The sequence below is a fragment of the Patagioenas fasciata genome, chromosome 5, assembly GCF_037038585.1.
Source record: "Patagioenas fasciata isolate bPatFas1 chromosome 5, bPatFas1.hap1, whole genome shotgun sequence".
In the NCBI taxonomy this organism is placed as follows: domain Eukaryota; kingdom Metazoa; phylum Chordata; class Aves; order Columbiformes; family Columbidae; genus Patagioenas; species Patagioenas fasciata.
This window is the reverse complement of record NC_092524.1, coordinates 49261874-49285998: the sequence shown is the minus strand read 5'-3', so window position 1 is coordinate 49285998 and position 24125 is coordinate 49261874. Positions and strand designations below refer to the sequence as shown.

Here is a 24125-nt window from a genome sequence, read left to right as displayed (position 1 = left end):
TTACAATTTCAAACAAAACATTTTATTCTAATGCTCTGCATTATTTCTCAAGTATCCTGGAGCAAATATGTACTGAATTCCAGAAATAATACATCTGACTAAGAGAGATTTAAAATAGCAAGTGTAAGGTAAGGTTACATGCAACACCTAAAATAGCTGAAGGGACTATCAGAGCAGAAATGGAAGAGAGTATCTATAGGATACAAACATTTACAAGAAAAAGTATGGCAAATTATTTAAAGTCTATTGTCGGGATCTTTCCAATAGCTTTTAAAACACTTTTTACCAAGTTAAACACAAGAAGGAATATGCAAGACATAAACCAGAAATACCAAACTTTGTTCAAAAGGCAATATCACAGAATTATTTTAATAGACAAAAGTATATGTGATGATGGGAGACAAAGTTCACTAATGTGTAAATATATCCATCATCCATTAGTAACAGCAAACAGCTGTATTAATTCAAAAGCGTACTGCAATCAGTCCAACATGCTGCATCTTTCCAATGTCCTACTAGTTTCCATGCAACAAATATTCTGGTTTGCTTTAAGGTAAAAAGAGGTTTGAAATAAGTGATCTGGGTTACTTTTGGAATAAATGTTGATGTAGTCTTTCCTCTCTTTCTGAAAAAGAATATGATTCACGCTTGGATTTTCTCTTCCACAGGTGCACTAGTATCTATGAAGTCTTGTAGCATAAATGTACAGTTTGTCCATTAGAACTTGATTGTCTTAGCTACTCCTGTGATACTAAATAACGGGTCTCAGGAAACTCTTTCTCCCTGTAATGATTATCCCAGTATCAGAGTGGTGACAGAACCCAGGGGCAGGGGACACATTTTGTGTGCGAGTCTTGGTTGTGGCCAGGGCGTTCCAAAAGCAGCTGTTTCAAGAGCAGGAAATATTGCTGATCTGTACACTTAAGAAGCTGATCAACACTGGGTGAGTCCACATCACAGAAGAGGAGGTCATAAATTATTATTTGCATTGTTTTCACCAGTTTTGCTTTCAGAATTTGCTGAGAATCAACCCAAAAGGGAAGCATGCCACTCCCCAAAATAAGCAGATAAATTAATTTGTAATGCACAGAGTGGTTGCGGTTGGAAGGGACCTCTGGAGACATTTAGGCCAACCCACCTGCTAAAGCAGGTTCACTTAGAGCAGATCACATGGGAATGTGTCCAGGTGAGTTTTGGATGTCTCCAGAGAAGGAGACTCCACAACCTCTTGGGGCAGCCTCTTCCAGTGTTCTGTCGCCCTCACAGTAGCTTCTCCTCATATTCAGATGGAACCTCCTGTGCTTCAGTCTGTGCCCGTTGCCCCTCATCCTATTGTTGGGCACCAATGAAAGGAGCCTCGTCCCATCCTCTTGACACCCACCCTTGAGATACTTATAAACATTGATGAGATTGCCTCCCAGCCTTCTCTTCTCCAGGCTGAACAGAACCAGCTCTCTCAGTCTTATAAGAAAGATGCTTTAGGACCATGATTATCTCATAACCCACTGCTGGACTCTCTCCAGTAATTCCTTGTCCTTCTCAAACTGGGGAGCCCAGAACTGAACACAGGACTCCAGATGTGGCCGCACCAGCGCAGAGTAGAGGGGGAGGAGAACCTCCCTTGACCTGCTGGTCACTCGTAATGCACCCCAGGATACCACTGATCTTGGCCACAAAGGCACATTGTTGGCTCATGGTCAACCTATTGTTGACCGGAACTCCCAAGTCCTTCTCTGCAATGCTGCTTTCCAGCAGGTCCACCCCTAACCTGTACTGGTGCCTGGGGTTATTCCTCCCCAGGTATAGGACCCTACACTTGCCCTTGTTGAATTTCATCTTCTCTGCCCAGTCCTCCAGTCTGTCCAGGTCTCGCAGCACAGTCTTCTGGTGTGTCAGCCCTTCCGCCCAGTTTGGTATCATCAGCAAACTTGCTGAGGGTGCACTCAGTGTCTGCATCCAGGTCATTAATGAACATGCTAAACAAGACTGGACCCAGTACTGGTGCCTGGGTAACAGATCTCACTGCAACATGAAGAGATGTTCCTAAAACGTCTTGGAGGAGCCAGCAATTAGCCTTCAATGCAGTGACTGAAGGGCACAAAGTAACCTGAAGGTATGATCCACTCCCTTTGTCCAAGCGTAGATTTGAGGCAGCTCGGCATAGCAAGTGCTAGAAGGGAAGTCACTCTTGCCCTGTGAGAGAGGGGTAAGTGGGGATAGCACTCATGGTGAGAAAGCAGCAGTTACAGGGTGTTCCAGTAAACATGCTCAGATTAAACAGTACTGAAGACAGATAGGGAATGGATAATTGGGAGAAAATTTAGCACCATCTTAAGTTTCAGCCACCAAAAAATACAAAACATCATTAACTTGACTGGGTAGATTAGTCTTCAAAACAAATTCAACTTAAATCAGTAGGTTTATCAAGAAGTGAGAGAGTGATAATAAGGGAATTTCTGCAGCACAGAAAGACAAATGCAGTAATGTTTATTACCTGTTATGAACAGGCTCAAAATCAATGACATCTGCGTTTCACCACTATAAAGGCAATATGAAGAGGCTTCTTTTCCCACCTCATACAACTAAACTGAGAACTGCAAACAGAAGACTAGCTTTGTTTTATGTCAATGTGGCAGAGGCGGAAGGAATCTGTTGATTTTAGGCCCTGGTGCAAGTTTTAGAAATTTGCTATTAGAAAACTAAATGAACCTTTAGACACATCGGCAGTTGGCATTTGATAACTTGAACACTTTTTTTTTCCTTTTAAATCTCATTTTAATTATAAAACTTTATGTCCTTTTTTCAGTCATACAAGTACTTCTAAGTTTTATACTTGCTCTCCTGCTGCCTTAAATTTTTTAGATGAGGGTATATGTCATATTTGCTGATTTGACATCTGTTATATTTCCTATTTAGATAGAGCGTTCACATCTACTTCCAGTATTATCACCAGAACAGTATCTTTTGACCTGCGCTAATAAGAGTGTGACACAAGAGGTTCAAATGAGTGACTTGTCTAAAAGTAGACCACTCTGAATGTACTTTGAGACATCACACAAGATAGGCTAGGGGAAAAGGATATGGAGAATATGCTATCTTCTCACTTGGTTCACTATATGCACAACAACCTCTTGACCAGACTGTGGCTGTGGTACTTTGTAGTGTCATAGCTCAGTTTGCTTGCATTCTTCCAAGAGAATTTGGTTCTGCCTTGCCACACCAGGAAGGTAATCATTGACTGGGTCTTGAATGCTTGTAAGAATCTGGCCTATCCCTCGGCTGATTCTCTGCCCGTAAGAGCCGCTGTTGTTTTTGGCTGAGATTGTCTGACCTCTGTAGACTTGAGCCTGATGTTCACATATACCAAACTTGCTTAGCAGGATAAACACATCTCTTCGGAAAGCTTTGGTGAAAATGGCATAAAGAAAGGGGTTGGCACAAGAATTGAGTGGGTAGAAGAGAACCAGCAAAATCTTGGAATTGGAGACAGTTATCAGTGGTTTGTTCATAATGGCAGACAAAGCATGGAAAGATATGGGAGCCATGCACAGAAAGTCAGTGAAAATCAGCACAGCCATTCGCTTGGCAATTTTGGTGTCTTTGTCCCCTGACTTGTACTGAGGGTTTCGCACAGTTACATAGATTTTTACATAGCAGGCACAAATGATGACAAAAGCAATAATGTTACATATTAAAATGAAGACAACATAGGCTTCTGCCACCGGTGTTTCAGTGTCCATAGGCAAGCAGATGCTGACTTTGCTGTAGCTGCTGATGCCAACCAGAGGCAAAAGGGCAAGAAGAAAGCAGGAGAGCCACCCGCCCAGCATGATCACCAGGGCATGTCGGAGGCGAATCTTCCGATCCGGGCGCATAGCAAAGGTGATGGCATACCAGCGCTCCAGGGTGATCACAGTCAGGGTATATACAGAAAGTTCACTAGCAAAGACTGTGAAAAAGCCAGCTGTGTTGCAACCAGGCCCAGTCTGCCAGTCTATAGCATGGTTATAGTACTCTGACCTGGTGTAGAGATCCACTGAAGCGATCAGGAGGAGATATAATCCCATGCAAAAATCGGCAAAGGCCAAGTTACACATCAGAAAGCGTGGTACAGTCAGTTTATAATGGCTGGTGAGAAGGATGAAAAGGACAAAAATGTTACCTAGGATGGCCAGCAGGTTCACAAACCACACCACAATCCTCAGAAATTGGTATCCCATTATGTCCTCACAGGGATTAAACTCATCAGGCTCTGGAGTGCATATTACATCTTCATTGCCTTCGCAGACAGGATAGTCATAATGACTGTCAAAGGTTTGGACGTCTTCTATTTGAGGGTTCTTGAGCTCTTGGCCAAACCCAAGATTTCCTTCTCCATGGTCTTCCAAAAAAAAATAATAATGGGAATTTTCATGAAAATTTGTGAACTTGGTGTTTTCGTTATACGCGCTATCGGTGTGGTCTGTGTATTCTTCTGCAAAATCTTTGTAAAATGGATCTCTCAGAGCTTTGACTGATCTTCTCTTACGAAAGCTGTGACTGCTGCTCTGGTTACATATCAGGTACTCCAGGATTCTGAAAGAACAGAGGGGAAATCACTGCTGGCATTTACAGTCTGGCTGGAGTACAGCGAGGTAACAAAGGGAACACTTCAAAAGCAAATCAATGTGAATGAAAACATAGCTTTAAGGACATGATCAGATATATTTCTGTTAACAGAATATGTAGTGAACAATAAGCTTGAGTGTTTCTGGTTTGTTGTTGTTGGTTGGTTGGTTTGTTGTGGTTGGTTGGTTGGTTGGGTTTTTTTTTGTTGTTGTTTTTTAACTATATTTTTCCTTTGTCTGTGGCTATCAGCTATCCCCAGTAGTAATTTCACTTGTTCAGCATCCATAATCACTCTTCCTTCTTGGGATTTACATTATTAGTAGGTAACAAGACTTTTATCTACTGTTTATAACTTCTTAGATATTACACACAGTATTACTTTTAATTTCTGCTCACAAATCAATTTCTCCCAGAACTTCCATCATTTTAATTCCTGTTCTGTGTATTTTCTGTAGGTGTTTTACAACTAACTAGCAGAGAAGTGGCTGGGAATCCTGTACCTCATGGCGTAATGCACCTGTATTTGTAGTTGAAAATTGTCCACATTTTTTACTGTGGAAAAAAAAAAGCTATTTGGCATCAATTTTTTGGTCACTGTGATCCACTGTCACATAACCTTTAGCATTTCTCATTTCCAGATTGCTTGTAATTTGAGATTAAATACATTTCAGTCTGAGAAATTTTCATCTCTACTAATGGACATGGAAATACTTGATTCTTTCAGTCATTAGATTGTGCTGGGTTCTTTCTGCACATTCTTCATGTCCATGTTTTAAATCTCTCCAGTCCTCTGTTTTATTTCTGTCCTCACTTTCCCAGTCCATTGTAATTGTGAATGTTATTGTTTTCTGGTTTATTATTGAATAATTCATATACTCACCACAGTGCATTTTTAATATACTATGCATTCCAACCATAAATGCTAAAATAGTGAAGACTGGGGCTCCATTCCTAAATCAGGGGCTGACCTGGATAAGAATTCTCTAAACCTTATTAAACTTTAGGGGAAATTTACAACGCATTTGGATTCTGCAGTAAAATTCTGCTGCTAATCACAGTAAGTCATCCCCCTCCCTCATTCCCTCAAGCAGGTGTCTCACTGTATTGCATCAGGACATCAATAAATGTATGTTTTTCTTTCCAAAAGCTATCCACGCCCATTCTGAGGGGAGGCTGGAAATCCTGCCAAAAAGGAATTTGAAATTATCTGTCTATAAGGTTATTACGGGATCATTTATTCTGAGCTTTTCAGTTAGAAAACATGAGACACAAAGCTACAGCCTCTCCAAAACCTTTTTTTTTCCGGCCTTCCTACAGCACATTCTGTGTTATAGCACATTACCCTTTAGTTTCCCTTTAATCTGGGCTCAATAAAAGGGGAAGAGTTGTTGCAAAAGGTCCTACAAATTGTGATATAAAAAAATTCTTTCCTCTGTCAGTTTGAAATTGTAATCTCTGTTTCAAAGAATGTTCTCTATACCTAGAAAAATGGTGACAAAAGTACCAATACATGTAATTTTATATTAATAATAAAAACCTTGTCTTCACTTACATACTTTAAAATTGAATTGAAGTTAGTGAAACTCACCCGCTGGTTTTTTTCCAGCTCTTGAAAGCACAGCAGTGACTTGGATATGATAGATCAGCTCGCATTAACTGAAGAAATATCTTTACAGCTGGTAATTTCTTTAAAGTCCATGTATTTTTGGCCATTAGTTCTTTAAGGCTTTCCAGTCCTTTGGCTGGAAGGTTAGCAACAGCTGTTCTGGAGACATCCCTAGGCAAAGGAAGAAAGAGTCAAACGTCAGAATATCCGGGGACTGGATCAGATTTTTTTTCAGATTCTCGCACTAATGTAGGAGTTTCAAAGAATTCTACAGCAAAAATCAGAGGAGGTGGGAATTTCATATCAGCTTGCTAAGTTCTGATACCATTCAAATAGGATATGAATTTCTCTTGTGAGTTTCTCTGTTTTAAAGCTCTTGTCTTTAATGTCTCATAGGGCAGAATATAGATGATAAAGAAATATCAGGGCTTTTAAAATTACGCTTTAATAGCCATGCATAGACAAATGCATATGCAAAACCAAAGTTTTAAAAAGTCTTTAAAGATGTCACATCTTCTGTTGGAAAGGCTGTTTTCCTATAGTCCTTTTTAGACTCGCTTTAGCCTATTGGGATACTTCAATAGAAAGCATTGTCATTACTAGAACATTGTTCTTCATAAACTGAAGTTAAAATGTTCTCTCTCAGTGCAGCCTGAAACTCTCAGAAAATGTAGCAGTATGTTTGCTGCTTTCTATTTCTGTGGTACTGAATCCACCTCAGCAGATACTCTGTTTCCCCAAAAATAAGACCTACCCCGCTAGTACGATTTTTCAGGATTCTTGAGGATGCTTGAAATATAAGCCCTACTCCAAAAATAAGCCCTAATTACAGTTCATTTAAAAAGGCAGCTGTACATGTAAAAAAGTAAGCATCTTTTGGAGCAGAAAATGCAAAAGATCCTGTCTTATTTTCAGGGAAACAGGATACGTTGCACAGTTCATGGGGGAGGTGAATTTTCTTTAGAACTCTAGTGAACGTCATCTGGTCCTGCTAATGGTCTCTGCTCATTTTTTGCCTTGTCCCCAAACCTCTTCTACTGATGCTTGAAGTCACGATGTTTTCTCAGAGTTATACTTTATAAAGAAGTAAACCTGTAAAAAAGTTTCTAGCGTAGGAACATTGTTTGAGCGCTTTCATCACGAACACGCTAATAATAAATAATTCAGCTTTTTTGTATGCATTGTTTCCCAAGAGTGCTGTTCTTATCCCTCCAGAAGTCTCACCCACTGGCTGGTTTCTTGCACGTAAAAGAAAATTATTACTAATTTTCTGCTTTAAACAAATTGCTTCTAAAACACTTCGGTTTGATCTGCTTTATTTTTAACTTTTGATTTGCTTGTATTTGTTTTTAAATTGAGTTAGAAATTGCTTCCCTCTTCTGTAGGAGGGCTATTTTACTTCTAATAGCTTCTTTGCTATCATACGTATTTGAATATGTCACAACTAGTTGATTTCAGCCACATAAACTTATTTTTTTTCTTCTGGAGTCCTTTTCAATAGCTAGTATATGTTTCTACTGGGCCCCTGACTTGGCTCTTAGGAGAGTCTGAATACTACCTGCTATCTTTTTATCTTTTAAAAAGTCACAGAATAGTTGAACTTCTAGATCATCCAATTTGACCTCCCTGCTCAAAGCAGGATCACCTAGATAGAGAGGCTGAGCAGAGATTTGTCCTGTCAACTTCTTAATACCTCCAGGATCTGGAGACTCCACAGCCTCTCTAGACAATGTGTTCAACCATTTGACCACCCTCACAGTAAAGAAGTCTTTTCTTATGTTGAAATGGACCTACCTGTATTTCAGTTGGTGCCTGTTGCCTCTTGTCATGCCACTGGACACCACTGAGGAGACCCTGGCTCTGTCTTCCTAGTTCTCTGCCCACCCTATTGCTCCGGCCCCCCTTTAAAGTATTTATACACAGTGATAACACTCCCTTTACTCTTCTCCAGACTGGTCAACTCCAGCTCTCCCAGCCTTTCATTGTATGACAGATGAGCCTGCTTCTTTTTTTTTTTTTTTTTAATAGTTTCCTCATTTTATGGAACTATTTTTCTGAAATTAGAGTAGCTGCAACAAAGCTTGTTTCTCATACAAAATAATACAAGGCAGTGAAAGCTAAAGATGATTGTGTAAAGAAGCAGAAGGATTGTACAGTACTAAATGTCTGAGCAGTAAAATAATTGACACAATTCAATATTGAAGAATGTAAAGTGCATTTAGGAAAAAGCAATTTTACCTACATGGGTGACAATGGGGCTTAATTTACCTAGCACTGAGGAAAGATCTTGGAGTCCTCTCTGCAAACATCAGGTCAGTGCTATGCAGTAATGTTAAAAGACAATAGAATGCTAAGAATTTTTAGGAAAGAAATAGAAAATAGCCCAGAAAAACTTTGCTTTGTAAATCTAATATGACTGCATCTTAAATGCTATATGCAGTGCTATAAATGCTATATGCAGTTTACAATAAGAGCACAGAAAGCTACAGCAATGATGATTAAACGTATCAAATTGTTTATAAATTAACTAATAAGGGGCAGATAAGGACTTTTCTTTTGGGGAAAAACTAGGACTGGAAGCAGTAGAAGACTAGAGATGCCATGCATTGTGTAAAGAAGGTGATGGGGAATGATTATTCACTCTTGTGCAATAAATTTTGGAGCACGTAAGAATGTGAAGCAAGAAACTTAAAAATGAGAAAAGGTATAATCTTTTCACAAAATTGCATCACTAAATGGTGAATGTCAGTGACATGGTTCATTGTGCAGGCCAAATAATGAGGCAACAAGAAGGACAATATCCTTCTTTGTTCTGGTTCTATTCAGAGTTGTGTCAGGTTCCCATCAGAAATGACTGGGTCAGGAGAAACATCCTGGGGCACAAGGGCTTGTGCCTTGGAAGCAGCTGCAGAGAGGAGCCTCTGGGGGCCGGGGTGCACGGAGGAGGGAGCTGCAGCTCCCGAGAGCTGCGAGCAGAAGGGAGCAGACGGCCCAGGACTCAGGTGGTGGGAACCATTTCCCAGGGAGCAGAAGGGAAAGTGCAAACTCTGTGGCAACTCAAAGTGTTACCAAGTGATGTTGAAAAGTTTGAAAGAAAAATCTGTTCAATGAGAAGAAAGGGCTTGGACAAATTAGTTACAAGACGACATCATTTCAGTTCTATCTTACCAAATCCTTTGAAGTCTCTCAAGTATCTGTTTATGGGTGCGTATTTAAGCAGTTAGATATTGCAGTATTTATTTTAAAAAACTCTGCTCATTTTAAACTCAGGGGCCTGGGGAGAAGATGCAGGCACATCTGCCTCGACTCAGGTTTAATCACATTGCTGGCTAACAACAGGTGGTTGTCCCGTCCATGGGCCGTATTGAGCACAACGGCTCAGAAGTTTGGAAGTTTCAAAAATTCTCAGTTTGGAAAGTCCTTACCTGATGGTTTGGAGTCTGCCACCAAGAGGTCTTGTGACTTCTCTGTACCGCTGCTATTGCAAATGGAAGAGCCTCCTGGGAGTCTGGTGATAATTTGTCTCCCAGCGGAAGATAACTTCTTAGTTACCCTACCTAGGCCCACACTTTGTCAGCAACAAAGTGTGGGTCAACTGGCCAGAGGAAAGTGTGGGATTGACAGGTATTTTTTTACCTTACAAATCCAGTCTTGACAATCATCTATTCAGATTCACAATCTACTACAAGCAGCATAGCAGCTGTCTTCAAACTAGAAAGCATAGGATTGAAAATATTTTAAATAATAATTACTAATCTTCAGAGCAGTGAATCCAAGCAGTTGGAGTTTGTTAGACTATAGTATCTGTATCTGCATTCATACAGAAGACATATTTTCCTAAATTTTTCTTTGTTCTGTATCATTGTATGATCAGTCTGGATTTTGGGCTGCTCAGAAAAATGGGAACAAACTGCACTTACATCAGCCTCATTAATATCTAATAATATTGCTAACACAGAAATGTTTACATTGCACGGAAGAATGTCTTGCTAGTATTAAGTTATAGCTTCGTCACCCAAAGAAACACAGAGAATGAGCAAGACATCTAGTAGACTTGTCAGGAGGATCTGTCTCAAATAGAAATGTCCAGAGAGGTGGTAGATGCCTCATTCCTGGAAACATTCAAGGCCAGGCTGGACGGGGCTCTGAGCAACCTGATCTAATTGAAGATGTCCCTGCTCGTTGCAGGGGGGTTATGACCAGTGCAACTTCAACTGTAGGTTGCTATGTTGGAATTGGGAAGATTTTGTGAGAAAAAGAATGTATTCTGCACCTTGCTGTTATTTAACTACCTACTAGAATTCCTTTTGTGAACAATACACCATTATTATATAAATATGCTGTTTTTGAGAGAAGCAGAAAGCAAAACTGATTCTTAAATGGACTGAGCACTGCCAGCACCATGTGGTTTTGCAGTAGAGGAGGGAATCCCAATTTCAGCACTTCAGTTCTCCCTGTCATTAGTCCTATGCACTATGTCACTTGCTAGATGATTTGAGTCAGGGAATATGATTCTTCAAGTTCTAAAACTTCTTAAAGTTTTTTTGTTCCATCTGGTGTTGTGATTCCCAATTTTAGCAAAGAGTTCTTGGGAAGACCATAAAATCAGACTGGAAGCCAAATTACATGAGAACGATGAAAAGACAGCACTAGAAGTAACTTTATTGTCTAAAATTATTCTTTCCTCTGTTTCGGTTTCCTTTACATGGGTATTACTAGAGTCCTTAGTTTGTATTACAATTGTAATACAATTGTACAGTCATAATACAGATTGTAGTACAGAATCATTCAGAAAATAAATTTGTAGGAACAGTATTTCTAATGTAAGATGCAAGAATTTCTTTGATCAGTTCCCTAAAGCACAGCTTTTGTTGCTGAAATTCTTTTTGTAACCATGCCGTTCCCGTCCCTGCTGCTCTGCTGCTAATAATGGTTGCAAAGGAAGTGCAACCTAAAATAGTATTATTTTAAAAGCTTTTGCTACTTCATTTTCTCCTACTTACAGTAGAGTTGGTCCGCTGTAGACTCCCAGAAATGCATCATCATTGATAACTTCCAGGTATTTGTTCTTGTGCAGATAGCTGCAGAAACAAACAACACACAGCGATTTGGAAATAGTTATCCATAGGTTAAAGAAGATGATCTTTTGTTTACTTGCCTAAACAGATTTATAAAAGCAATATGTATAATGGCCCTCCTATCCCAACAACGTAGTGAAGTATAATCTGTTACTTCATTTTCTGTATAACCAAGGAACAAAATACAGGTTAGCCATCTTGAAAATAAATTAAATTCCTCAACAAATAATAAATAAATTAGCAAAATAAATTATTTTTGCTCCAAATTATTTTTTTCTCTCTGTAATACACATAAAGACACAGGCATACACACTGTATCTTCATGTAAATACATGTGAGGATGAGGCAAAACAGATTGTTTTGCTCTCATCAGAATGAGGTGTGGGGAGTTACATGATACTTACAGGAACACATAACAAACAAACATGATTCAATAATAAAAGTTTTAAACGCTGTAAGATTTCCACAGCCAAGTGGAGGCTCTCATATACAGGTCAACAACTAAGAACAAAGCTTTGTTATAAGAAGAGCAAGAGAGGGAGTGAGAAGGAGGATAAATCTGAAGGAAAAAAATAATCAAAAAGCTTCCGTTAAAAAAAAAAAAATCCAAAGGCTTGGGAAAATTGCTAACAACAATTTCCTGAGTAGCCAACATTTTCCTGAACTGTGGAATGCTGCAAATTTCTCCTGTCATTACATGACTGATAAAAGACCAACGTTAATTCCCATCACTTGTTAAAGACACATGATCAATGACAGGCAACGCAAGGCTATGGAACACTAAAAAAAAATAACATAACCCAAGTGGAAAAATCAACGCTACATTCAGTTTTGTGGTTTTAGATTTAAAGGTGACTGGGTTCCTCTTTACCAAGGTCTGAAACTGTCATTTGAGAAACAAAGAGAAAGTGTAAATTAAAACAAGCTGCAGGAGCAGCAGAAGCACAGCCATCCTGCTTTTCTGCCGGAGTCACAGGGAACGTACAGCACTGAGCACATTTTATGACATTCTGTGAAGTGCAGATATACACAGAAGGTGATTAAATGGAAAAATGAGTCTTATTTTTATGCATACTGTGCCAGCTTGTGTGTATTAATTGGGCAGATTTGACACAGAGTTAGATTAAAAATGTTATTTGGGAACTACTGTCCAGCTAAAAAATATTATACTTCACAAAATGCAACAGGCAGGTTGATTTCCTTGCTGAGCTGGTTCCTCCTGGTTAGCCAGGAGGGAGGACAACTGCAGGTAGAAGCAGCTAGATCTCCAAAACACACAGACAGGAATATGCTGAAATAGCTGAGCAGTGAAAAGAGATTGAAGATTAGGTTGCAATATATACATATGTACATATATACGTGTGTGTGTATATATATATATATGTGTGTATATATATACACACACAAATGTACATGTGGATATTGCTGTGATAATTCTTTCCTTAAGCCAGCAATTAAACCCTAGGCAGTGTTTTTACTTAGTTCAATCAACTTCTGTCACCATGTTTGCGAGAGAAACAGCTTGCAGACATCAAACATGGTCATGCTTTTTAACTTAATTTAGATGGAAACTGGAACCTTGTGATGGGATTAAGAATAATTTCCCAAATATAGTGGTCTGTGAAGGAGGCTGGAGGAACATCTAGCTCTCTTGGTTGAGGGTTACTACATAAGCAAGGAGAAAAAAACAGTCGAAGCATTTTGTTTCTGCACTGTGATGTAAAAGGACCTCTGAGAGAAGGTTAAACCAAGGCAGCAAAGGGGATGGTACAGCTGCAGGACTGTGCTTTGGAGCAGAAATGTAATGAAAACCAGTAAGTAGGAGAAGACAGAAAACTGCCAAGGAAAGTTGTGAAGGGGAATGTATGTTCCCCTTGATGGTAAAATGATCAATGCTGTAAAGGCCCTGAAGGACTATGTTGCCTAGGCAGAAAAGACTCATAGCACTTGCGACTATCTCATTTATAAATTTTATCCATTTTCTGTATAGTGGAAAAGACAACTTTTAATGGCCCCAGTAGTAACCACATATTAAAGCATGAAGCTGCAGTCTATGAGCAACAACACAGACAGCAATATAATTGGTATCTCAAGTCCAGCAGAAGCCCAAAGAGGAACTCATAGTGACGTAAGTGTGACAACAGTGGGTGACCCTGGCCCAACCACTATAAGCATTGCGTGACATTTCACCAAAAAGGGCACGGGGCTGGTAGAGGCCTTGTAATGCAAGAATGCGGAAAAAGAAGATGACTGGAGATGATGACCCTAAAGCATTGCTCAGGAGAAAATGATGTAGCCCTCGGTCCAAGTAAAGGACAGAAACTTTGCAAAAATTGCAGACAGGCTGCCTTATGAAGGTCACGTTTCACAGGATAGATAAAAGCAGAGAAAATTCCCAATGATGAAATCAGCAGCAAAAGAGAGAAATATGAGAAAACCAGCAATAATGCCCAAGTGAAGCCAGGTGACGTTGCTCAGAATTTAAACATAATTATCTTAAAACGAGGAATTTCATAAAATTTCAGAGTGCGGTTGGCACAGGAAAGATAACATGCCCAGACCAGATATATTAAAGAAATTAAATAAGATGAAAGGAAGAAAGGAAGAAAGAAGAAATAAACTGATTCTACTGACACAGGCAGTAATACCTCAAACAGAGAGGGATGTTTGGTACCATAGCTGTTACAAACACTTTAAAGCTAGCTTCTGATGTAGCTAGGAAGGCAAAAAATACAATAGAAAGGTTGTCACAAAAGATTTCAGAAGGTGTTCATGAAGTTGCTGTGAGCTGTGCCCATTGTGCCAGTCAGTGACAAAGATACAGAGGTCAAACCTTTTGTTATTGTAAGTTCTGTAACAAAAACACCATTTGAGATGGCAGCTGTAGAGATAACTGAATTGACTCAGAAAAGTGCAGAAGGCCACTGTTTTATCTTTGTGCAGGAAGAGTCTTTCAAGTTCAGATAGTGGAATTGGAGTTTAACTGCAAAAATAATGAAGTCAGAACAATTGTTTCTTGCGGAAAAAACATCAAGTAAAGATATGAATCCTCTCCTGGTTGAAGTCAGTGGCAAATTTCCCATAAAATTCACCGAATATAAGCTTACATTGATCACCATGGTGAGAAAAGAGAAGTATATGGACTATATGGTTGGGCTGCACAATACAACATCTCAGGGAGCCAAGCCAGAGTAGCACTTCTGGCATGTCATTCATTGGACACCACTCATGCCTAAAGCCTTGTTTCTTACAGAGGAAAATAGGTTAATTCATCTGCTCAGCTATTGTTTGAAATAAGCTTTCACTCTTTAGAAACATGTGGCGTTCTAGTACCACCTGGCATTTGTGTTTTCTGAGAACTGGCTTTCATATTCTGTATATGACAACCTAGTGACTTTTGTTGTGTGCTTTTGCTTCAGCTTGCAAATTTCCTTGTGAATCTGTCTGCAAATCTAATACAAAAATTAAAACCAGAGCAAAAGCTAAGAATTAATCCAAGTTTTCAACATCTAAGCTGTAGTTTTGAAGGACACAAAAACCTGCCTGACCTAATAAAACCTGTCTGCTTTAGTAAACAGGTAATTGCTTGTCTCATTTTGAAATATTCCCCCCTGATATTTGAGCACTATAGTGAGTGATAAAGCTGAAATGTAATAGTTTACATGCATGACAAAAATGTCCAAATTTACAAATAGAAATGACCAGCTAGAGACTTTGGGGAAGATCATAACCACCTGTTACCAAGGAGGGCTGCAGTGTTAGCTGCCAGTTTTCACACAGATGAGTCAGGCTCATCAGAATGTACCACTTCCTGATGCTAATTTATTTCAGTTGTTTAAGCTCTTTAATTTTGATATGTATCTCCTTAAAAAGAAAGAGTAAGACATTGATAAATATTAATCTGACAGAGAAAGTTTATGTATAGCCAGTACAGCTCCTCCTGAAAATGCCCTTAATCCTGTTGCTACTGATAAATAAATGGTATAGGATGTCATTTAAATACACTGCAGAAAAGAAAATCAACAGTGTTACCCACATGTCTAAACAAATGTTGGAAGTCTCAGAAATCACATGGGTGAAGCGCAATATCTATCTATCTGTCCCCAGGGGGACACTAGAATAATAGTCATTTTGGGAAGCTGGTGGAAGACAATCAGATAGACACAAATACTGCAGTGCAAAGTATGCAGGAAATCTGGAGTAGTAAATACTGAATCTGGAGTAGGATGTGCTGATGTTTTCATAGTACTATAAGTTAAAGAAGGCTTTTTTTTTCCTTTCATTTTTTTTTCCCTTTAATAAAATCAGAACAGTAAGCTGACTATGTCATTGACTAATAGATTCAAGTTCCAGAGGTAAGTGGGTAAAATATTGCATTAAGTCTCAGCCCCACCAGAAAACAACACAACTGCAGTATGCTGAGCAGGATCTTCTGAGGCCATGATATGGTAACAGGGCATTTCAGCTGCTATGTAACACAGGACAATGTTGTGTCAGGGCATGAGAGACATACTGAGTATTCAGACATTATCAATGCATGCTTCATAAAGCAACAGGTTAGAGAGTCCGCATGAGAAAAAGCAGTTTTTTATTTCAGCTCGAGTGGCAAGCACATGCTGTTTCAAAATGTTACAGTCAAAAGTCTGTTTCATAAGTGCAACCACTGGTTGCTGATATTCAGCAACTCTGTAAGGTTGAAAAAGCTGAACAGTACATTACAGCTGTAGTCTCCAAAAAGGAGAAATACATTAGGATGAGAAAACTTGCTTAAAAATGAACAAAAGGATGAAAGTTAAATTATTGAGGGCATTCTGGGAGCTCTTTAGGGACACCATTTCGGAGATCAAGAGCAAATGTGAAAAGCATGAGATGGCAAAAGAAAACCAAAATCCTGAATATTCAAAATATTAAGAATCTTCAACTGATAAGAAAAACAGAAAACTGTGGAAAGATCTGAAGATATTGTTATTAAAAGTGTATTTTGTCCTTGGGGTAAAGGATATTAATGAAAAATGTTGACCAACTACTTCAACTAACATGCAGTTCCACTTACCTTTCTTTTTTCAGTGTAAAAGATTTCTGTTTCCCTTCTTCCATAGTCCAAGGTCATTCATGCCATCTCCTATATTGTAGATGGACACACCTTTCTTCGTGTGTGTGGTTTTCACCTTTCTTTGTTGTTGTTATTGTTGGATTATTTTTTGTTGTTTGGTTTGGTTTTGTCTTTTTTTTTTTTAAGATGGATTATTTACCAGATAATATTTTACTGCAGCCCCACATCCAATTCTATCAGCCCAGGGAGTGATGGAATAAGAATGAACAACCAGATTAGGCAAGAAGGGAGGTTTTGCAAAATTTTCTTCCAAAGGATCACTTAGATAAAACCAAGTAAAGTTACTGAAGTTTCTAGTTGGGATACCTCACTGGCTTATGGAATGATGCATTATTTGATAGTATCTGCTTTCAGCTTCTGATATTAAAATAAGACAGCAGAGCTTAACACACAAGGAGAAAAATCATATGTTGGCCACACATTTAAGTATCACCGCTAGAGTATTAAATGGGTTCTGGACATGTAACATGTTAATGTATCCGTGCATCCTGTTGGGTTATGAAATGGAGGTTTAAAAAGGGAGAACAGGCAAAAGAGATGCACTGGTAGATGAACAGTATTAAAAGATTTATCGTATGTTTTTTCTACACCATTGTTTATCTTGACTCTGAGCTAAGTCAAGTGTCACAAGCGATCCCTGAGAATGTATACCAAAATAAAGATATTCTTTCGGAGTTTATTTTTGTAATTAGACTTTCAGACTGCACACTTTCCATCTCAGTAATTTAGACAGTTCTGTAAAAGCTCATCACAAATATATTCTGCCATTCACTGGAAAGATGTGTTAAAAAATATTTCCTTACCAATTTATTTACAGAAATAAACGTTGATGCAGGAGTACCACTTTGCAGAAGTCTGCTAAAAAACATTCAAAACCCATTAAAATTTCTTTCCCTCACCCTTTTTCTCTTAATTTCTTTTTGCTCCTAGTTTCATCAAGTCCCAAGGACCTTAGATCAAACCCAGAGGAAACAGGTACTTTCTTCCCTGTGCAGTGGTAGATAAACAGGAGTTCAAATTAGAAATGTCAGAATACAGAAAATTAAATATTTGGCTTTTGCATTAACTTAATGCTGCTGCTAGAAACAATAAATCTCCAAGACTGCGCTTAACAAAATTATACTTTATCTTGGTATATGGTAACCAAACCACCTCAGAAAATTAATTTTGAAATTTCCAGATAGTTTATCAAACAGATAAAGGCTTTACCACTGATGTTCAACTCCCCAGTTTGCCTTGTAAATCTGGAGTAGTGCTTTGCTCCAAGTAAATGTCATATGCTTTAACTAGGAGAAAACTGTTTGTTGTAATAAACCTTTTTTACTGCTGGTAGATAAAGTCCTGGAAGTAGCACTAATTTTAGTCTGTGTGTGCTTTTATGTTCTGTTTTGTTTTGTGTATATGTTTGTTTGTTTGTTTTTGTTTGGTGTTTGTTAGTTTGTTCAATTTGCTTTACTAATGCATCATAGCCAGTCTCTGGAAAGATTCACTTAAAATCATAGTAACACAGAATATCTCAGGTTGGAAGGGACCTGTGAGGATCATAGAGTCCAACTCCCTGATCCTTGCAGGGCTACCTAAAACTGAACCATATGACTAAGAGCGTTGTCCAGATACTCACAGTATCACAGAATATTTGGGATTGGAAGGGACCTCAAAAGATCATCTAGTCCAATCACCCTGCTGGAGCAGGAACGCCTAGGTGAGGTCGCACAGGAATGTGTCCAGGCAGGTTTTGAATGTCTCCAGGGCAGGAGACTCCACAACCCCCCTGGGCAGCCTGTTCCAGTGTTCTGTTACCCTCACTGAGAAGAAGTTTTTTCTCAAATTTAAGTGGAACCTCTTGTGTTCCAGCTTGATCCCATTACCCCTTGTCCTGTCATTGTATGCCACCAAGAAGAGCCTGGCTCCATCCTCGTGGCACTCACCCTTTATAAATATATATATAAATATATATAAAAATATAAACATTAATGAGGTCACCTCTCAGTCTCCTCTTCTCCAAACTAAAGAGACCCAGCTCCCTCAGCCTTTCAACTCTGCCAGGCTTGGTGCCGTGACTACTTCTCTGGGGAGCCTGTTCCAGTGACAGACCACCCTCCCAGCAAATAATCTTTTCCTGATGTTTTGTGACCTTTCAGTACTTAAAGGGGGTCTATAAAAAAGATGGGGATAGACTTTTTAGCAGGGCCTGTTGCAATAAGACAAGGGTAATGGTTTTAAACTAAAGAAGAGGAAGGGAGATTCAGAACCACAGAATCGACTGGGTTGGAGGCTAGATGTGAGGAAGAAATTTTTTACATTGAGGGTGGTGAAACACTGGAGCAGCTTCCCCAGAGAGGTCGTGGGTTCCCCAATATCTCAAACATTGTGGCCAAACCAGTTCTGCAACATCCAGGCACAAGAGCCATAAGGGTGGGGCCTTCCTTCCTTCCTTCCTTCCTTCCTTCCTTCCTTCCTTCCTTCCTTCCTTCCTTCCTCCCTCCCTCCCTCCCTCCCTCCCTCCCTCCCTCCCTCCCTTGTTTCCCCTTTTTTATGAGTAATATAGGAACATAAAGGTTTACAGCCCCACATGTGCACAAAACTCTTCTATGTAAATCCCTTTGCAGTTCAACTGTTCATCAATTGGGCTTAAGTGATGTAAATCCTTCTGCTGCTGAATCATCTGCTATTTGGGCCAAGCTGCAAAATGAAAGTTTTTTTTGTTTACAGACCTTAAGCATCATGTATACTCTTTTCCAATCAAGGGGATCAACGAATCTGAGTCACCTCTTCCCGCCATACCTCTGGGCAGGACATGACACCCATCCCTGGAAACATTCAAGGCCAGGCTGGATGGGGCTCTGAGCAACCTGATTTAACTGAAGATGCCCCTGCTCATTGCAGGAGGGTTGGACTAGATGACCTTTGAAGGTCCCTTCCAACCCAAATTATTCTATGACTCTACAATGTCCAATCTGAACTTCCCCTGATGCAGCTTCATTCCATTTTCTCATGTCCTATTGCTGGTCACCAGAGAGAGGAGATCAACACCTCCCTCTCCACTTCCCTCCTTGAGGAATTCGTAGACTGCCATGAGGTCCCTGCTCAGCCTTCTTTTCTCCAAGCTGAACAAACCAAGTGACCCCAGCCACTCTTCAAAAGTCTTGCTCTCAAGGCCTTTCACCATCTTGGTCACCCTCCTCTGGACACACTCTAATAGTTTGGCATCCTTCTTATACTGAGGCACCCAAAACTGCACACAGTACTCGAGGTGGGGCCGCACGAGTGTAGTGCAGTGTCGGACAATCACCTCCCTTGACCAGCTGGCAATGCTGTGCTGGATGCACCTCAGAGCATATTTGGCTCTTTTGGCTGCCAGGGCACACATTTGACTCATTCAGTTTACCATCAAGCCAACCCCTCTCTTGTGGAGGGGTTTCGTTAGAAGGAGATATGTTGTTGAATTAGTCAGGCCCAAAGGAATCTCAAGGCCACTTTGAGAAGCTGAGAACAGAATCTGCTGTGAGAAAGAGGGGCGTTTCTTCATTAACAGGGTCTCAGCATGGCGTGAGTCGTCGGACCTATCATCGGTGGGGCTACAGTGTGTGGACTGCCCATGATGTTCATTTAGCGAATCCATGCTTGGAGCATGGATTCGTGATTAGAGAATAGTTGCGTATATAAGGAGACATGTTTCTGTAATAAATGGCTTTGAGTGATTCACATTGAATCGAAGTGCTGAGTCCTTTATCGTTCCAACACTCTCTCTTTCTGCAGGGCAGCTCTTCAGTCTCTTGTCCCCCAGTTTGTAAGTAAAACCAGGATTTCCTGTCCCAGGTGAAGAATCCAGCACTCGCTCTTGTAAAATTTCATAAGGTTGGTGGTTTCCCAGCTCTTAAGTCTACCCATATCTCTCTGTAAGGGTCTCCAAACTCAAGGCTTTAAAAAATACTGAAATACTCTTAAAGAATACTAATTATAGACTTCTTCTGAGAGTAAGCAAGCAGTATCTGCTGAACCTAGTATGTGTTTTCTGCTTCTCTACTTCTACCCAGTCCAATAAAGCAGGTATTTAGGACTTCAGATCATCTTAAAATATGTTTTCACTTGATTCTTTAGTAAGGGAAATTCCAAAGAGGCCAGAAGCCATAGCACCTGAACACTATCAGAGAAACAAAAAGTCCTACAAAATCATCTCCAACCTGTGTTTCATCAAAATGTAAGCAATGGAAGAGGAAACATAGTTCATATATTAGCTAAAGCTTAGAAAGCTTTCAAGTATTGCGTATACAGCTTAGAGAGATTCAGTCAAGACACTGGGTTCATTTTACCATATTTTACATTTTGTCCTTCCTTTGGGCACTAGTTAAAACATTAAGTATCATTAAAAACTTGCTTTCTCATACAGAAGGTTAAAGCAACTGAACTAATGTGAGTAAAACAAGACCTTTCCCAGGTCTTTAGTTTAACTCAAACCTCTTTAAAATCTAACTAGTCTAGCTGCATGTTAAGGAAAAGAGGTCAACCGGGAAAGATTAAGGCCACATGAAGGGTGCTCTTACAGAATTCTTACAAAATTCAAGCCCAATTTAAAATAAATTACTGAATATAATCTTATCTATCCTCATATGTCTCTGATTAACGCCTCTTTACTCATGAGATTGCCAGCCAGACTCTTCAGTCAAGCCTCTGTAAGACCAGAGTAATCTTTGCCAAAATGAATGGAGCCTCTGGAATTTAGATTTGTCCTGTGGTAATGATTGAGGCAGATTATTTAAGGTATGGTGTGAAAAGGATATTAATTCACTTTGTTTTCCATAAACTACAATGACAAGGTGAAGGAAAGCTGAAATGGTTGCTTCGTGCTCTTGAGATATCCATCTCTTATTTCTCATGCAAGTGACTGGTTCCTCTGAATTGCTTCCAACACCTTATACCACTCTCTCTTTTGCAGATAGATTTATGTGAAAGAGCTGCTACCATTATCAGTGTTACACTTACTAAAATAAAATGTCTTGTAAGTAAACCAGGACCATTACCTTCCAAATCATCTTAGAAATGCTACTTATCAAAATAAATTTTAAAGTAGCTTCAAACCATAACAACATCCACACTGGAATTAGCTGCCATTATTTTATTTCTGAGCTATAAATATACATACCAAATGAAAGCACACTGCAGAATATATTAAGTGCCCATGATTTTATTGCTGGTTGAAATACATATCCTCTCTTTGCTTCTTAAAAATAATTAGAATAAGATATGTATTTGAGAGCCTCCAATGAGTGTATTTATTATATAATATTTTTATGAAATAAGAGAATGATCTGGTACTTACATAGCATCCAGATTTGTCCCATTAAAAGCATGGCCTTGGATGCTGGTAAAACCATTGTTGTAGAGTTTGCTGCAAGAAAAAAAAAAAGTGTGTTTTGGGTTGCTTTGACACCTGAATACCTTACATTTACATGTATTTTTTCTTGGTGACAGCACGTTTATGAATGCTTTAATTTTAGTCTCTTGAAGCATCCTTTATAGTACAAGGTCAAACAAAGAGTGAGCAGCATTCTTGAGCGTAGCTGAATCAAGAATGCCATGTGGCAGGCATGCCATCTTTTACTTCTTTTTATAGCAAGATAGAAGTAAACTAAAACACTCCACTATAGCTTTGACACCTTCAAACTAAAATCAAGGAAACAATGTTCTGCTAAGACTGATTAAGGAAGGCTAAAGGAATGAACTAATGTCTAGCAAAATAGGTGTGATTTTACTATATCAGGCCTTCCTGAATTTTCAGAATTTATTCTTTTGCTCCCTTAGAGCTAAAGGATTATTTTTTTAAAGAAGAATTTCTTTAGAATTCATTCTTTTGCATTCTAGTGCTCTTCCACCTAGTTCAGGTCATAACTCATTACAGTAACTTTCATTCCCCTCAGCCCTTTCTTGTGGCTCACATTGAGTATGATTTGAATTACTGAACCTTATTTAACAATTTGCCTCTTCTGACATTTGCCACACATTAATTTTCACTGTATGTGCCACTTAGGTTGCAAAGTGTTAGACACAGTTCTAACCATGCTTTAATTTTACAGGAGAACTCTGCAAACCTTTTCCTTTGATGTTGTCCTATAAAGCGATTCGCTGGCATTAGGGTCATACAAAAGCAAAACCACTTTGGTCAAGCCAGTTTAAAGGAAAGCAGCAGGCCTGATTCAAATCACTGTCAAAGTAAAGGGTTTTTGCAAACTGGATTATGGATATTACCTGTCTATGGTGTTTCTCTGTTACAAACTGCTAAAGGGCAGGACAAGATTTTTTTTTTTTCTTATTTTACCATATGCTTGAGAGAGGTAATTGGCTCATGACTTAAACTGGAAGAACTTACAGAGTTAAAGATTCATTACAGATCCCATGGAAAGCATTCGCAGGCACTGAGGTAATGAAAGGATTGTCTGCAATTTCACTGAGAAGGAAGAGAAAACATCACAATCGAACAACTGCTAAATAGAGCTTCTCCAGAACAGTTTTATTATTAATTTTTCTATGCCTTATTAAAAAAAAAAAAAGTGTAGAATCACTTGTTTAGTTATATCTAAGGCCAGAAGATACATGTGGGATGATTAAGTATCCAGCGTGTTCCAGCATCCAGGAAGTGAGCTGGTGACATAGGTGGGTTCTATATTCATGGTGAGGTGTGCCAGCCTGGGTGGCTATAGTGGTTAACGGCACAGACAGGACTTTCGTCTCATAAGCCGGAGAATTGGAAAAGTAGATAATGCTGCATTGTCAACTGGGCCAACCCAAGTGACTTTAGAGTTGAGATCCTGCTCTCTTAGCTCTCTAGCTAAGCTCCCTAGCTAGACATCAGACAATACGTTATTCAGGACAGAGGCATTCCACTTCAAGAACTGCCTCTAACACAAGTAAAATAACTTATGTGACCTAACCTAAAGATTCTTCTCAACTCCTGTCCAAAGAGCACTTCACTATCTGTCATTTCTTAAATACCTTTTTACTCCCACTCTGCAGTCTTAAGTAATACTATGTATTTTCAGACCAAAACTCTGCTGGGACAAAAAGGACAAATAAAAACGAAAGAGTTTTACTGTCACTAAACTGGAGAAAGGAAAGAGGACAAAGCTGGTAGAAACAAAGGACGAAGCAAGGTGTCTTATTGTCTTTTTTCTGCTTTTTCCTTAATTATATTAAGGTATGGAAACTAAAATATTCTACAAATTTTTCTTCAGCATGTGGATTAGATGTGGTCTAATAAGGCCAGACCATAATGTCTATGGGCCAAGAAGTCCTAACAGATGCCCATGTGACAGTAACAATTTAATTCATTTTCTGTGTTATATACATGCTAACACTGAACTGTACTACAACCATTTTAACTTCAAGTAGTTTCCACTAGTAGGTGGTTTCCACCACAAGTTATTTTGGTTTGACATTTTTCAGACTGAGTCACTTTGATAAACAAATGTTTATTTGTATGTTGCTTGACCTCGGAGGCCACTGGTGATATAACCAATGCTTTTTCCCCAGCTATACCTTATTCCTAATTTAGAAACCTATCGTTCTTTAAGAGCAGATTTTTTTTTTTTTCTTGATGAAAGCAACAAAGAGACTTTCTTTCATTGAATAGCAATGTTTAGACATACCTCCCTTGAAAGCACAAGTCTACTCTTTAAAAAGCCCTTAGTATAAAAGACCTATGTTTATTTTTTGTTAGTAATCT

General features: G+C 39.1%; 1 protein-coding gene across 1 annotated transcript in view; it reads right to left on the bottom strand.

The window, feature by feature from the left end:
• The window catches only part of TSHR (thyroid stimulating hormone receptor), a 62419-nt gene continuing 38294 nt past the window's right edge, over positions 1-24125 (bottom strand). Inside the window, exons 6-10 of the mRNA XM_065839347.2 lie at positions 22773-22850; positions 21726-21794; positions 11218-11295; positions 6197-6385; positions 1-4575 (exon numbers count right to left, since the gene is read on the bottom strand). Of these exons, the coding sequence (XP_065695419.1) occupies positions 3165-4575; positions 6197-6385; positions 11218-11295; positions 21726-21794; positions 22773-22850 (1825 nt within the window). The 3' untranslated portion in view covers positions 1-3164. The remainder of the gene's footprint in view (positions 4576-6196; positions 6386-11217; positions 11296-21725; positions 21795-22772; positions 22851-24125) is intronic.